The sequence below is a fragment of the Psammomys obesus genome, unplaced genomic scaffold (assembly GCF_907164565.1).
Source record: "Psammomys obesus unplaced genomic scaffold, mPsaObe1.curated_primary_1811, whole genome shotgun sequence".
Lineage (NCBI taxonomy): Eukaryota > Metazoa > Chordata > Mammalia > Rodentia > Muridae > Psammomys > Psammomys obesus.
This window is the reverse complement of record NW_026596158.1, coordinates 444113-458179: the sequence shown is the minus strand read 5'-3', so window position 1 is coordinate 458179 and position 14067 is coordinate 444113. Positions and strand designations below refer to the sequence as shown.

The 14067-nt window shown below is 51.6% G+C and overlaps 1 protein-coding gene across 3 annotated transcripts in view; it reads right to left on the bottom strand.

Moving 5' to 3' along the window:
* The window catches only part of CUNH19orf47 (chromosome unknown C19orf47 homolog), a 21234-nt gene extending 7833 nt beyond the window's left edge, over positions 1-13401 (bottom strand). For 2 of the 3 annotated variants that reach the window (XM_055594846.1, XM_055594845.1), the window contains exons 1-6: positions 13309-13373; positions 10277-10398; positions 7704-7755; positions 4732-4819; positions 4532-4646; positions 3449-3530 (exon numbers count right to left, since the gene is read on the bottom strand). In XM_055594846.1, coding sequence (XP_055450821.1) covers positions 3449-3530; positions 4532-4646; positions 4732-4819; positions 7704-7755; positions 10277-10321 — 382 coding nt within the window. In that variant the 5' untranslated portion in view covers positions 10322-10398; positions 13309-13373. Of the gene's footprint in view, positions 1-3448; positions 3531-4531; positions 4647-4731; positions 4820-7703; positions 7756-10276; positions 10399-13308 lie in introns of all 3 variants that reach the window. The other variant, XM_055594847.1, reaches the window with a different exon arrangement.
* Positions 13402-14067: the final 666 nt, after the last annotated feature.

Sequence of the window (14067 nt, the reverse complement as noted above, 5' to 3'; positions counted from 1 at the left end):
GAAGGAAGGAAGGAAGGAAGGAAGGAAGGAAGGAAGGAAGGAAGGAAAGAAAAAGGCATCCATAAAAGCCTGAAAGTGTTATCGACAGGCACTTGAAAAACTGGCAAAACTCATGTCTGCTGTTGGAAGCCAGGGCTGTGGATGCCCTGAAAGGAGACAAGTGAGTGGGAAAGGAGAAGAGGAGCCTCTGGGAGAACAACCATGCTTGTCTCTCAGCTGTCCTACACTGAATACTGTTCAGCAGAGCCTGTAATGGTTTAGTGCCAAGACTCGGGGCCTCACAGGCCGAACACACACTCTAGAGCTGAGGACACCCCAGCCAGCAAAGCCACTATGCTCAAACCCTTCTCTCTCCATGTTGTGTGCTGATTAGAGAATCGAAGCCTGATTTCTACAACCTCCTGTGAATCAACACCTTTGGGCGTGTCCTGCCAGCACTGACAGTTAAGCTCAGCCTTTCGACTTTGCTTTGTCCGGCGGCACAAGAGCAGATCTTACAAAAGCAGACTCCAGAGGCCCTGGTGCGGGGGCCTGCCCTCTCCTCCTGTTTTTAGGAACCCTGTAGCTCCCACTGTCGGAACATACCTAAGCTAGCCCGCTGCACAATGAAAGGTACCTAGTCACCTCTATTATCCCAGCTGGCATCCAGCCAGTAATCAGATATGTAAATGAAGCCTTCCTTCAACCTAGATGCCAGGAACCACAGAGAGCTGCTGAGCTGGCTTAGAGCACAATGACCAGTCGATCCGTGGTCAAAAGTTCATCTGTGTGTGTCCATTCACGTGTGATTACAGACAAGTCCCATCCCTGCTCACAAATGTGTAGAGGTCAGAGGATGACCTCAGATGTGTGTCCTTGCCTACTACCTGGTCTGAGATAGGGTCCTTCCATTTGCAACTACATACACCCAGCAGCTGGCCTGTGAGCATCCAGGCTCTCCTATCTCCCACCTTACCTGGCGTCACAGCTGTGCTACAGCACTGCTCTTTGAGTGTTTCAGTGTGGAGGATCCAAGTCCTCAAGCTTACTTGGAAAACACTTCACCCACCGAGCCAGCTCCCTAATTGCTTGTTTTTGTGATATATAGATTTTTAAACATATATAATGCCACGTTATACTATATATTACATGTATGTGTATGTATACATACATACATATGTATAATTTCTTTTTTTTGAACAGGATCTCATTGTGCAGCCCTGGCTGTCCTGGAATTCACTCTGCAGACCAGGCTGGCCTAGAACTCACAGAGCTCCGCCTGCCTCTGCCCCGTGAGTGCTGGGATCACAGGTGTACACTTCTTGATTAATTTTTATTATGTGGGAGGGGCTCATGTACCACAGTGCATATGTGGAGATCAGAGGACAGATTGTCGATGTCAGTTCTTTCCTTTTTACTTGGTGGGTTCTAGACAACTCAGGTTGCATGTCTGCCTATCAACAGCTTTGCCCACTGAGTCAACTCATCAGCCCTCTTTTTTTTTTTTCTTTTTGAAATAGGATCTCATGTATCCCTGGTTGACTTCAAACTTATTACTTTGAACATTTTTTAAAATAAATTTATTTATTTTTATTTGTGTGTGTGTGTATTCATGTGTGTATGCCACGTGTATATCCGTGCCTCTAGAGGCCTGAGGGCATCAGATCCCCTGGAGCTGGTTACAGGGGTTTGTGAACTACTTGATACGGGTGCTAGGACTTGAACTCAGCTTCTTTGGAATAGCAAAAGTGCTCTTAACCACTGAGCCATCACTCTAGCCCCTATTTTGAACTCAATCTTCCTGCTACGGCTTCCTGGGTGCTGAGATATTAGAGGTGTTTTGTTTGTTTGGAACGGGGCCTGGAGTCCGAGGCCTCATGGAAGCCAGGCCAGCACACTGCCAGCGGAGGCCCACCCCAGCCTGTTTCTACACTGGGCCTCCTCCTGTGGCCCAGGCTTTCAGAGTCTGTGTGCACAAACCGTCTGGCCACTACAATCCATTGCACGGACACCAGTCCGTGTGGTGCTTCCACAGCTGTTCACATCTGCACCCGCCACGCAGCAGATGCTCCCAACCGATGTCCAACAGACCCTGCGGCCTTCCGGTGTCAGCCCCTTAAGCGTCCTTCCACGGTCTACTTAGCACTAGGAAAGTAAAATCTGGCCTCTTTTTTGCTTTTCTTGCTAACTGTACAGCCTTAAATGCCGCCCGCCTGAGGCTGAGGTGTGTGTCACGCCGCACTGCATGGACAGGCTTCCTGGAGACCGTGTGTGGCTTACAAGCTTTGTCTGGAGTGAGTCACGGTGTGGCCGGCTGGGAGCTCAGCAAATGACACAACAGCATGGAGTAAACAAGGAGTAAACAAGGAATGCAGTGAGGAAAACAGCAGAGTGGGTACAGGTCCTGGTCCCCAGGCCCCACGTGGTAGAAGAGAACTGACTTCCAGATGTTGTCATTTAAGCACCATTGTACTGTGACACACAAGTACTCCCCAGAGAAAAGCACACAGAACAAATACACGTAAACGGATGGTTACGGTTTTGGCTTCTTACAAGAGCTGGAGGCATCGGGGAGGTTGAGGAATGCCCCCAGTGGACTGGCCTGCAGACCCAGGGAATAGTTCTTGACTGGTACTGATGTGAGTGGGCCCATCCCACTGTGGAAACCCCACTGCCAGCGGGGGTGGGTCCTGGCCGTGTCAGAAAGATGCTGGATAACTGTGATGGTACAATGCCCACCAATCCCAGCACTCAGAAGGCAGAGGCAGGTGGGTCATCACGAGTTTGAGACCAGCTAATCTACAGAGACAGGACTACAGAGAAACCCTGTCTTGAAAAACCAAAAAGGAAGAAAGTGAAGTGTGACAGAGCTAAGGTATCCGGGCAAAGGTGGCTGGTGGAAGGGTTGAGCGCACACCAGCCTGCACCAGCCTGCGCAGGCTCTGGACTCCATCCCCAGCACCACCAAGAAAGAAAGAAACCAGGTGTGGTGATCCCAGCAGCAAGATGCTAAGGCAGGAGCATAGTGACTTCAAGGCTGACCTGAGCTATGCAAACCTTTATCTAGATAGACAGATAGACAGACAGACAGACAGAGGTGCCAGCAAGATGACTTAGCAGATAAAGGTGCTTCCAGCCAAGCCTGATGACCAGAGTTTGATTCCCCCAGATCTACATGGCACATGATGGAAGGAGAAAACCAAGTCCCACAGGGTAGTCTTCCTCAGACACTTTGTCTAATGAGACCACACACTCGTTGCTAGCGCGCGCACACACACACAAACACACACACACACACACACACACACAAATTATAAAAAGCATTACTACTGTGAATGAGAAACAGCGAGACAGTCACTCCCTGTCTAGCTTAAACGGTCCCTCAATGGCTGCTTCCCCCTCTGCAAACTACTAGGTAGATGGATGGCTAAATGTGCTTGCAACAACAGGATACAATGACCCAACTCACCACTAGAGGCGCCCCGGCGAAGCTCACCCTGGAGGGGGCTGGGGCCGCAGGGCACCGACTCCGTGGCGGCTTTGCACATGTCCTGGAAAAGAGGTAGCAGGGTTAGCACAGAACAGGAGACCTAAAGAGGTGAGCAGCAGCCAAGAGGGTCAGAACGGGACTGCAGGACACATGGAGGTGTTCTGCTCCAGACTTTTGTTTCCTTTGTTATTTCGTTTTTTAACTCCTTTTTAAGTGTGTGTGTCTGTGTGCACCCACACGCAGCTGTGAGCTTCCCAACACTGCTGGGGACTGAACGTGGGTCCTCTGGAAGAGCAGCAAGCACTCTTAACCTCTGTGCCATCTCTCCAACTCTGTACTGTTCTGCCCTGGGCTAAAGAAAGCCCCCTGGGCTGGCCAGATAGCTCAGCAGGTAAAGACACACGATGCCCCGGACACCTGAGCTGAACGGTGGGACGCAGACCGGGGGGGTGGGGTGGGGAGAACCGACTCAGGAAGTTGTCTTCTGACCGCCACACATATATGCCCAGGCATCTAGCCAATGCATATTTTCATTCTCAATCTAAAACTTTAAAGGAAAAAACAAAGAAGAAAAAACAATGTTTTGCTCATTGTCTCCAGCTGACTGACGCCTCTTACTTGAGAAAGTGCTTTTGCAAGGTCCTGAATGAGGAAGAGTTCAAGACCTTCTCTAGATGTTTCCATGAGCTCAAGCACCTGGCAGCCATATCAGAAAGCTCTGCGTTTGACTGAGAGGTCTTGCCTCACTGCATAGGTGGAAGAGCGACTGAAGAGAATTCCAACATCAACCATGGGCCTCCACACACACATACACATATGAGCATGTGACACCCACATGTGCCCATGCATGTATACCACACACGTGTAAAAATGGGAAAAGAAACACAAAATTCGTTTGCTTCACTGCATAGGGAACACAAAGAAAAGAAGGCTCAGAGAAGTCAGGCACACACCCGATGTCACAGAGCAAAGAGCCAAATCTTCTGCCGCCAGGCGGACTGCCTCACAATGCCCTCCCGCCCCACACTTCCCAGGAAGTCAGAGGCTCAGAAGAGTACCCACCTGGCGGTGTACCACCTTGGCATGCTTGAGGATGGCAATGATGTCACCCACTACGGTCACGCCCAGCTCGTTCATGATTTCCTTATTGAGATCTAGCAGCATGCTCTTCTGGATCCTGCAGGGGAGCAGGGCGGTGAGGTCCATCCGGCAAGCCCCCACCTCCCCCTGCCCTGCTTACCCTGTCCCACCAGCCTTCTCACCGATTATCCACAAACATCACAGCATAATTAACAGCAGGTCCTGGGGGAATGCCGGCTTCCTTGAAGAACTGGATCCACTCGGAAGTGGCTGGGGGTTAGACAGACAGTCATTCACAGCAAACCGCAGCAGTAGTGGCTTCCACAAAGGAAAAGCCAGTGCACTCCTGCCCCGCACTGTGAGCTCTCAGCTCTCAGGGAATGAGATCCCGACCACCTGGGGGCCGGCAGGCACGGAGTCCCTGCTCGGGACCCAAGAGGTTGGTAACACGCCAGGCACGATGCTCCCAAGTTCCCAGTGCTGTGACGTTGTTCTCTTAAGACTTCCCTTTCCTGATGCCCCAGTACTTGGCCTGAGAGCTCTCAGCACCTGGCCCAGTGGGGAGCCCAGGTCCAGGAGCCAGCCCATGGGCCTTAGCAGGGAGCAGCCAAGCTCAGGGAGAGGCACACACTCATTTGTTATCAGGCAGCTTGACTGGGTTTGACCCTGACTGCCATTTCCTCCATACAACACTTCGGGCTCAGTCAACGCTCAGAGCCTCAGTTCCCTTATCTGTGCATCTACAAGTACTTCTGGGCACAGGTCCAGTCCTGTCCCTGGCACCTGAGACGCCTTAGGCTGGGCCGGTATTTCACTTCTACCAGCACCATGCCACTGGGTCACTGCATGAGCTGAGTGTGGACAGCTTGACATGGTTTTTGGGTTTTTGTTTTATTCTGTTTTGTTTTTAAGACAAGGTCCAGTAGAGCCAGGCCTGGCTTTAAACTCACTGTGTATCTGAGGATGACGCTGAACTCCCGATTCTCCTGCCTCCGCACCCAGAAGCTGGAATTAGGTGCGCGCTGCCACATGCTCAGTTCCTGTGGTACTGGGGATGGAGGGTGTGCATGCTAGGCAAGCACTCTGCTCCACAAGCTAAATTCCAGCCGCCTCCCTGACTCTTTTTTAGATGGGTCTCAGTGGGCATGGTGGCACATACCGTGGGAGGCAGAGGCAGGTACAACTCTGTGAGCTTGAGGCCAGCCTGGTCTACATATCCAGTTCCAAGATAGCCAGGGCTACCCAGGGAAAGGCTGTCTCAAAAAGAGACAAGGTCTCATGGATCCCAGGTTGGGTTTGAATTCACCAGAGAGCTAAGACTATCCACACACTCCGGATCCTCCTGCCTTGCTGTGCTGGACCACCACAGCGGGTACCACCTCAAAGGCCCTACAGAAGAGGGCCTGGTGTCCAAGGAGCTGCAGAGTCTCTTCCTCGATGCACACTATCATGTCATGGATTACTGAGAAAAGGCAAATCTGTGACCAGTTAAGTTGTCACAAACCAGTGGTTATTAAGAAATACCGGGGCACAGGCAGTGGCTTCCTTGAAGCCTTTAATCCAGCATTCAGGAGGCTGAGGCAGCCGTGGGGTTGAGGCCAGTTTAGGATACACAATCAGTGATCGGGAGAACTACACCATGAGACATTGTCTCCAAAAACAAACAAAAAGATGTAGCCCCTGCTCAGAAATGTCCCATTGTGTAACAGTGTATGCTGGAGTCAGGGGATGAGGCTACTGTACGGGCGAGCAGGAGAAACCCTCACATACACTGCCATCACGTCTATCCCAAACAAAGCAACATCCCCTTTTGTTTGTTTGCAGTGCTGAGGATGGAGTCCGCCTTACGAATGTCAGCTAAGGTCTCTGCTCTAGCTCTGAGCCACCTCAGGCTCTCAGTGGACAGTACTGTGGTTCAGTGACTGAACCACACCCCACGTCCCTCACAGGTGAGTCCTGGGCAAGTGCTTGCCCACTTAACATACATCTCAAACCCTAAGCAATACTGCTTAGCAGTGGCATCCATAAACAAACGTGAAATACCACACAGCACTGAAAAGGAAAAACAATAGCTAAGCTTGGTCCCCAGGAGACTCTCAGATATAATGCCACATAAAGGCAGCCACACAACATGATGAACATTACAGGGGTTTGTTTACGTAGACTCAAAGCTGGGGCCCCGCTAGTCGTTTCTTTTAGTTGCTCTTGAATCCATGCAAATATGTTTTATGGATTTTCCCACATGTGCAATCGATCTCAACGTTTTCTTAGCTAAGGCACCATGTGATCTCTGTCTTGACAATCCCACAGGACAGTTTAACAGGAACTGGGGACGGGGTGTGGCGGCATAGACGTACAGCCCGGCAGCCAGGGGTTTAAGGCAGGAAGAAAGCAGCCTGGGCCACACGGGCTCCAAAACCAAGAGCAAGACAAAGAGCCAGCCAGCCAGCCAGGGTGATGGCAGCACCTAGATCCCAGCACTTGGAGGCAGAGACAAGAGGTAAAGAGTTCAAGGTCATTCTTGGCTCTAGGAAGCTTCAGGTTAACCTGGGCTAGTATGTGGCAGTATCTCAGGAAAGAGGAACAAAGCTGCCTCAGAACAAGCACAACACGTAACATCTGCTAAGGACTGTGCCCAGGATCCTAAGTGTGGTAATCTCTTCAGTCCAGACTGCAGGGTTATCATCTCCACCTCACAACCAGGGCTGGAGAGATGGCTCAGTGGTTAAGAGCGCTGGCTGCTCTTCCAGAGGACCCGGGTTCAATTCCCAGCATTCATATGGCAGTTCTTTAACTCCAGTTCTAGGGGATCTGGCACCCTCACACAGACATGCATGCAGGCAAACACCAATGAACATAAAAATAAATAAATTTTAAAAAGTGAAAAGCTGAGGTTCCAGCAGGCCACGCAGGGCGTGCAGTCAAAGGCCTTACCAAGTTCTCCAGGCCCGTTTAACTCAGGAGGCCCAACTCAGGAAGAGAATAGAGGGCCTTGCCCAGGGCTCCAGCCCTGCCCCCACCTCCCTGCCCCCACCTCAGCGGAATCCAGCTGTTCCTGCCTGTTAGCAACCCTCCCCCCTCAACCTCTCTAACCCAGATCATAGCCCCCAAAAGGGCAGCAGGCAGAAGGGACCCTGAGGGAAAGCAGACTCACCCATAGTCACTGAGACCATCGTCTCCCTGGCCTTGACCCTGCTTCTTGGAGCCTGGAAGAGAGAAGGGAGAGGGCCCATCAGCCGCCGGAGAGCCTCAGGCTCCCAGTGCTGCCGGCCGGCCTGCCTGCCTGCCTGCCTGCCTGCCTGCCTGCCAGAGGAGCATTCCTGGACTAGGGGCTCAGGACCCAAGAATAGCCTGAAGCAGCTGGTAGAACGTCAGCCTGGGACAGGGCTGCCATCACAGCCATCACCTCTGCCTGGGAAGGTGCTAGAGATGGTGTCCTAGTTAGGGTTTCCATTGTTGCAATTAACATCATGACCAGAAGCCACCGGGAGAGGAAAGGGCCCATTTCATCTTACAGCTTACAAGGGAAGCTGTCCATCCTGGAAGTCAGGGCAGGGACTCGAGGCGGGAACCTGGAGGCAAGAGCTGACACAGAGGTTACGAGGGGTGCTGCTTACTGGCTTGCTCCCCATGGCTCGCTCTGTTTGCTTTCTTAGAACAGCATGGCCACATGCCCCGGCGTGGCACAACCCACAGTGGGCTGGACTCTCCCACATCAACCATCAACGAGAAAATGGCCCACAGACTTGCCTACAAGCTAATTTTATGGAAGGAAGCATTTTCTCAATTGAGAATCCCAACTCTCAGATGACTCTGGCTTGTGGCAAGCTGCAGCTGTTCTGTACGCCGTTATGGGTTCTCTTTCTCCGACCACCCTTTATCCCTCCCCCAACATAGAAGAGAAGGAGATCCCTCAATCTAATTTCTTTCCTTTTGTTTCTTCTTTGACCACAAATGGCAACCAACCTCCCTAAATGACCAACGAGCAACCGCTGACTCCCATCTCTCAGGGCCCTTAAATTTATGTACCCTTGTACCCTCTGAAAAGATCCCAGAAACCCAAATATCACACAATCACAGAATCCATCTGCAGCTGGCAAAACAACCACGGTTCTGCCAGAGCACAAGGCAAATCATAGTCAGCCACTGTGGACAGTCCAAAGCAGCCCCACGTCCCTACACCAGGGACTGAAACAAAAGCACATTCTTATAATATTTCTGTGGGGGTTTTTTTGTTTTTTTTTTTAAGAAACCAAAACTCCAGAATTCTCAAAAATGTCACTACAGCAGGCTGACATAAAAGCACCCAGCACAGATGGCTAAAGTCCAAGCTCCCATTACTCACACTAAGACAGGTTTAGCTGCAATAGTGGCCCCCAAAATCTCAGCACAGGGACCCACTCACTGCTCAAAGGAAACTTCCTGACAGAGTCAGGCCCAGTAGCACATGCTAACCTACCTCTCAGGAAGCTGAGGCAAAACAGTCCAGGCCACAAAGTGAGGCCCTTTCTCTTTATTCATGTTTCTTTGGGTGCTTCTAGTCCTCACTGTCCTGGAACTTGCTGCACAGACCAGGCTGGACTTGAACTAACAGAGATCCCCGTGTCTCTGCCTCCCAAACATTAAGACAGAAAGCAGACATGGAAGTGCCTGAAATCCCACCATTCAGAAGACTGACACAGCACGTTTTCAAGGAGTTCAAGGCCAGCCTGGGCTATATAAGGCTCTGCATAATCACAAAAGATTAATTGGATGTAGCTCACTGACAGAATTTTTGCCCAGCACATGCAAGGTTGGGTCTGGTCCTTGCCAAACAAACAAACAAATAAAAAACAGATTCCCTGAAAACCTTCAAAGTAGCAGAAGATACTTAAGAGTACCCAGGGGGCCAAAGCCATTGAGCCCAGTTGGGGCCAGAGAAGCAGGTGACAGACCGCAGACAGACAGGACAGCCATGCAGTCAGTGTCCCGGGGAAAAACAAGGACAACCTGGGAAGGGTGGGAGCCCTTTGCAAGGGCCGATCTGCAAAGACTGAAGCGCTATGCAGAGACCTCGGGAGGGAGAGTGAGTGTACGGTTCTTTAGAGGAAGATCATTCCAAGAAAGAGGACACTGACAATAGTGCCCTGAGACAGCAGCTCCTCTAGTGTGTCTAAGAAACCGACCAGGAGGAGACGGATGAGACAGGCGGGGTACCAGACCCAACAGGTTCCAAAGAAATGAAAAACCAATTCTCACTTCCATGAGCAAGTGCTTAAAAGGGGTTGAAGAACTGTGGAGGCCAGCCTGAGCTACACATCACATTCAAGGCTAGCCTGGGCTGTATAGCAAGACCCACTCTCAAGCAGGTGGGTGGGGCTAAAGGTGTAATTCGGTTGGGAGTGCTCGCCCAGCATGCTGGAGGCTCTGCATTCAACCCCTAGCACCATATACACCAGTCCACAGCCCACAGGCCAGGCACCAGGGAGCGAGGCAGAACGATCAGAAAGAAGTCCAGCCTATCTGTCCTTAGCTCCACAGAAAGCTCCAGATCTGACACTGACAGTACAACAGAGAGCTCTGAGAAAGTGAGGACACGCCACTGAGCAAGCGCCAAGCAGCTACCAGGTCAGGGCATCACCAAGACACCTCAGAGCAGCCTCACCCCTAAGACCCCCTCTCATCAGTTCAAAGGACACCCGATTAGGCAGGGCAGTCACTTGCCAAGTGTCACATGTGGCAACTGACCTTTCTGAGACTGAAAAGCAAGTTCTCTCTGATTCTGAAGCCCATGGAGCAGGTCCTCAGGAGTGCTCACTCTGTGCCAGGAACTGAGAATACGCACATCTCAGTGGCTTTGCATGACGGGCCTGGGAGGAAGAAAGAGGAGTGAAAGAGCAAACAAACTCAACAACAAAGAACGGCGAGCCCAAGAACACCCAGCAAGTAGCGGCTGGCCAGGGCTCGAACAGGTTAGTCCAATGCGTAGTTAGCGGGGACTGAGGGGCTGCTGAAACAGGCACAACCAGCCTATCCTTGGAGGCCTCAGTTAATGCTAAGTGAATTCCCTAGAGCAGCGAAGTCACCGCTAAACTCAACTTCAGGTCCCTAACACCATTTTGGTTGTTGGCTGGTGTGGTCCCACTGTTGACACAGGTCTCCCGAATCAGTCACGCTGGCCGTCTCACAGTCTTCCTGGCTGCACCCCCAGGTGCTCAGCTTATTCACTCTACTGCTTTAGAAATTCAGTTCCCAGGGCCTGGAGACATGGCTCTGTGGTTGAGACATTGCTTCTGTGCAGGGCTCAGCTGAGTTCGCAGCCCTCAACAGCAGGTCAAAACCACCTGTAACTCCAGTCCCCAGGACCCAACAGCCTGGGCTCCAAGTGCCTCAGGCATGCATATGGTAAACTATGCACAGGCAGGTGAATACACGTACACATAAAAGGCCTTTTTTTTTTTTAAAGCTCATCTCCCCAGCTGGGGAGTACACGCATCAGTACTGAATTCAAATCCCTGCCACCACTTTTTATAAAGCCAAGCACTAGGCACAGAAGGATCCCTGGAGCTCAGTGGCCAGCCTGTCTGCCCAAATGGGTGACCTGGAGGTTCTGGGAGAGGCCCTGAGTCAAAACATGAGGGAAGCAAGGACTGAGTGAAAACCCAACTTTGCCATCCAAAGGCATGTACCGCATGCACACCAGCACAAGCACACGCACACACACACACACAAATCAATACTTTTAGAAGTCCATCTACTGAACTGACTTTCTAAATAGTGACGGACAGAATTAACATTTTAGAAATAACAGCTCCCAAAACTCAAGGAATTACCATTTACTAGATGCTACTACATGCTAAGCCCTTAGGAGACTTAAATCCAAAAGCATGGTGTTCCAGCATTTAGGAGGCTGAGGTAGAAGCACCATGAGTTTGAGGAGAGCCAAGGCTAAATACCCTGGCCTTGTCTTACTTTTCTGGGACTCACCTCTTGGAGCCACTTAAGAAGGATCTTATTGCTACCCTTCCCCGCAGCAGGGAACTGCCATCTCAGCACTTGGGAAGCTGGGGCAGGAATTCTGAGTTCCAGGTCAGCTGTGTTCCCTGGAGAGAGCCTACACCAAGAAGGTCAGGGCTGGGAAGCAGCTCAGTGGCAGAACGCCGGCCCAGCATGGCCTGGCCTGGGTTCCGTTGCTGGGACTTTAAAGAAAATGGTAAGATAGCCTTCTCAAAGGAGCCTGCCTCCAGCTCAGACAACATGAGTTCCACCGCCTGAACCTGCATCCCACACGGCAGAAAAAGAGAACTGACTCCCACAAGTTTCCTAATCGCCACAAAAAGGCATGCACAGGTCTACTATCCATCAATGGGGAAAAGTTTTAAAGGTGTTGGGAGATGAGGGGGCACCAGTGAGGGGCTAAGTAGATACAGGCCATCAGACCAAGCTGTCCTCTGATCTTAAACACAGTGTAAAAAACATCACTCAAAAAAATTGTAACAGCTGTTAAAGGGATTGAAAGAGCAAACTCAAAGTTCCTACAACTGTATTTGGCAGTAAGTATGCGTGAAGTTAAACCTTGACCGGTGAAGGGTGGGATGGTTATGGACCTCCTGTCAGCTTCACGTAGATGAGAGTTGGGAACCACGTATAAGATCATTTAGCCAGTCTGTCATGACGGCACACGCCTTTAATCCCAGCACTGGGGAGGAGCGGGGGAGGCAGGCAGATCTCTGTAAGTTCAATGCTAACCTGGTCTATAGAGTGAGTTCCAAGGCAGCAGAGCTACATAGGAAGACCCTAACAGAAAGAAAGGAAGAAAGGAAGGAAGGAAGGAAGGAAGGAAGGAAGGAAGGAAGGAAGGAAGGAAGGAAGGAAGGAAGATAGATAGATGGGCAGACAGATTATCCAATTCTCAAGTATCTTTCATTTACTGCCCACAAATAAAGACTACTCTAAACCGGGCGTAGGGGCACATGCCTATCATCCCAGCACTCCGGGTGGCAGAGGCAGGTGGGTCTCTGTGAGTTCGAGGATAGCCTAGTCTACAAATCCAGTCCAGGAAAGCCAAGGCTACACAAAACCAGAGAGAAAGAGAAAGAGAGAGAGACTGAGGCTGTTCTACTTCTACTGTATTTCAAATTAAGTTTTCCCTCTCCTGGCAAGCAACTGTAGTTCCCCAACAGGACAACAAAATGTAACTTTCGCCTTTCAAACTGGGGAACACGCATCAATCAGTACTTTAAATCTCTACGCAGCGAACAGATGGGTGCTGATCTCCCCGACTGTTTGTCTTCTTACTTTCTCTCGGCTTTCCCTCCTCTACTTTGTTGGAACTCCTAATCATCCCCTGAGAATCCGCAAGACGGAACCTCTACGCCTGAGCCTACTTTTCATTAAGCAGAGGAAACTGGGGTTGGGAGAGGTAAAGACACAAGCCCAGGGCTGCACAGGCGAGCTGGGATTAGAACCCAAACCCGCTGGCCTGCTAGGCGGGCCACCTCCCGCGCAGGAGCCCCAAATCAGCGCTAACAAGGATGAAAGAGTAACGAGCGGAGCGCGGAGAGCTGACGCGTAGTGCACCAGCGGACTTCCCATGACGCGGGTACTACGGTCGGCTTCGAGCCCCCACCGTACAGAGGAGGAAACTGAGGCTCAGAGAAAGCTACCACTCACGCGGCCGCACAGCACGGTCTGCACCGGGACTCCAGAGGCCCAGCCACCCCGTCCCGCCCTCCCTAACCTCCTCCAACTCCGTCCCGCCGCCCGGGACCCCACCTCACCTGGCCCTGCCGGCCCGCACCCCCAGGAGCCGCCTGCCCGCCCTCCGGGTCGCGCCAACTGTCGGACACTCCTCCTTCAGCCTGGGCCGCCCGCCCCGGAAGTCCTGCCCTTGATACCGGAAGCCGTGCTCAACCACCCACACGCCGCTCTAGCCGTCCCGGCCGCCGAACAGCGAGAGTGCGGCGATCGCCGTCACGTGACGGCACGCACCCTCCCAAGCCCCGCCCGGCCCGCAGTCTGGCCCGAGTGCGCCTGCGCGGAGGGGGCAGGAAGGCGGGGCTTGGTTCTGGAGTAGACGACTTGGAGCGCAGGTACTTTTATTTTTTTTTCCCCCCCATTCCTTCTCGTAACTCATAACCCACTTGAATCGTCACCACCACCCTTCTGCCTCCCCTCATTTAAAAAGCATTTTATTTTTGTCTTTAATTACTTACCTGTGACTAAAGTTGCCCAAGGAGATCAGAAGACGTCAGATTCCCTGGGTTTGTAGTTACAAATGGTTGAGAGCCCCCCGCACCCCCCAACACACAAACGTGGACGCTCGGTTTCCAACTCAGGTCCTCTAGAAGAGCAACAAGTGCTTCTAACTGCTGAGGCATCTCAGCACAGCATCTTTCCATGTTCAATTTCATCCCCCTTCAGTCCTTATTGACCGTGTATGTACAATTTTCTCTGTGTGACAGGGTAACCCAGACCTCGAATATTTGATCCATTTGCCCGTTCCCCTGAGTTCTAGGGATTACACGCATGCTGAGCCA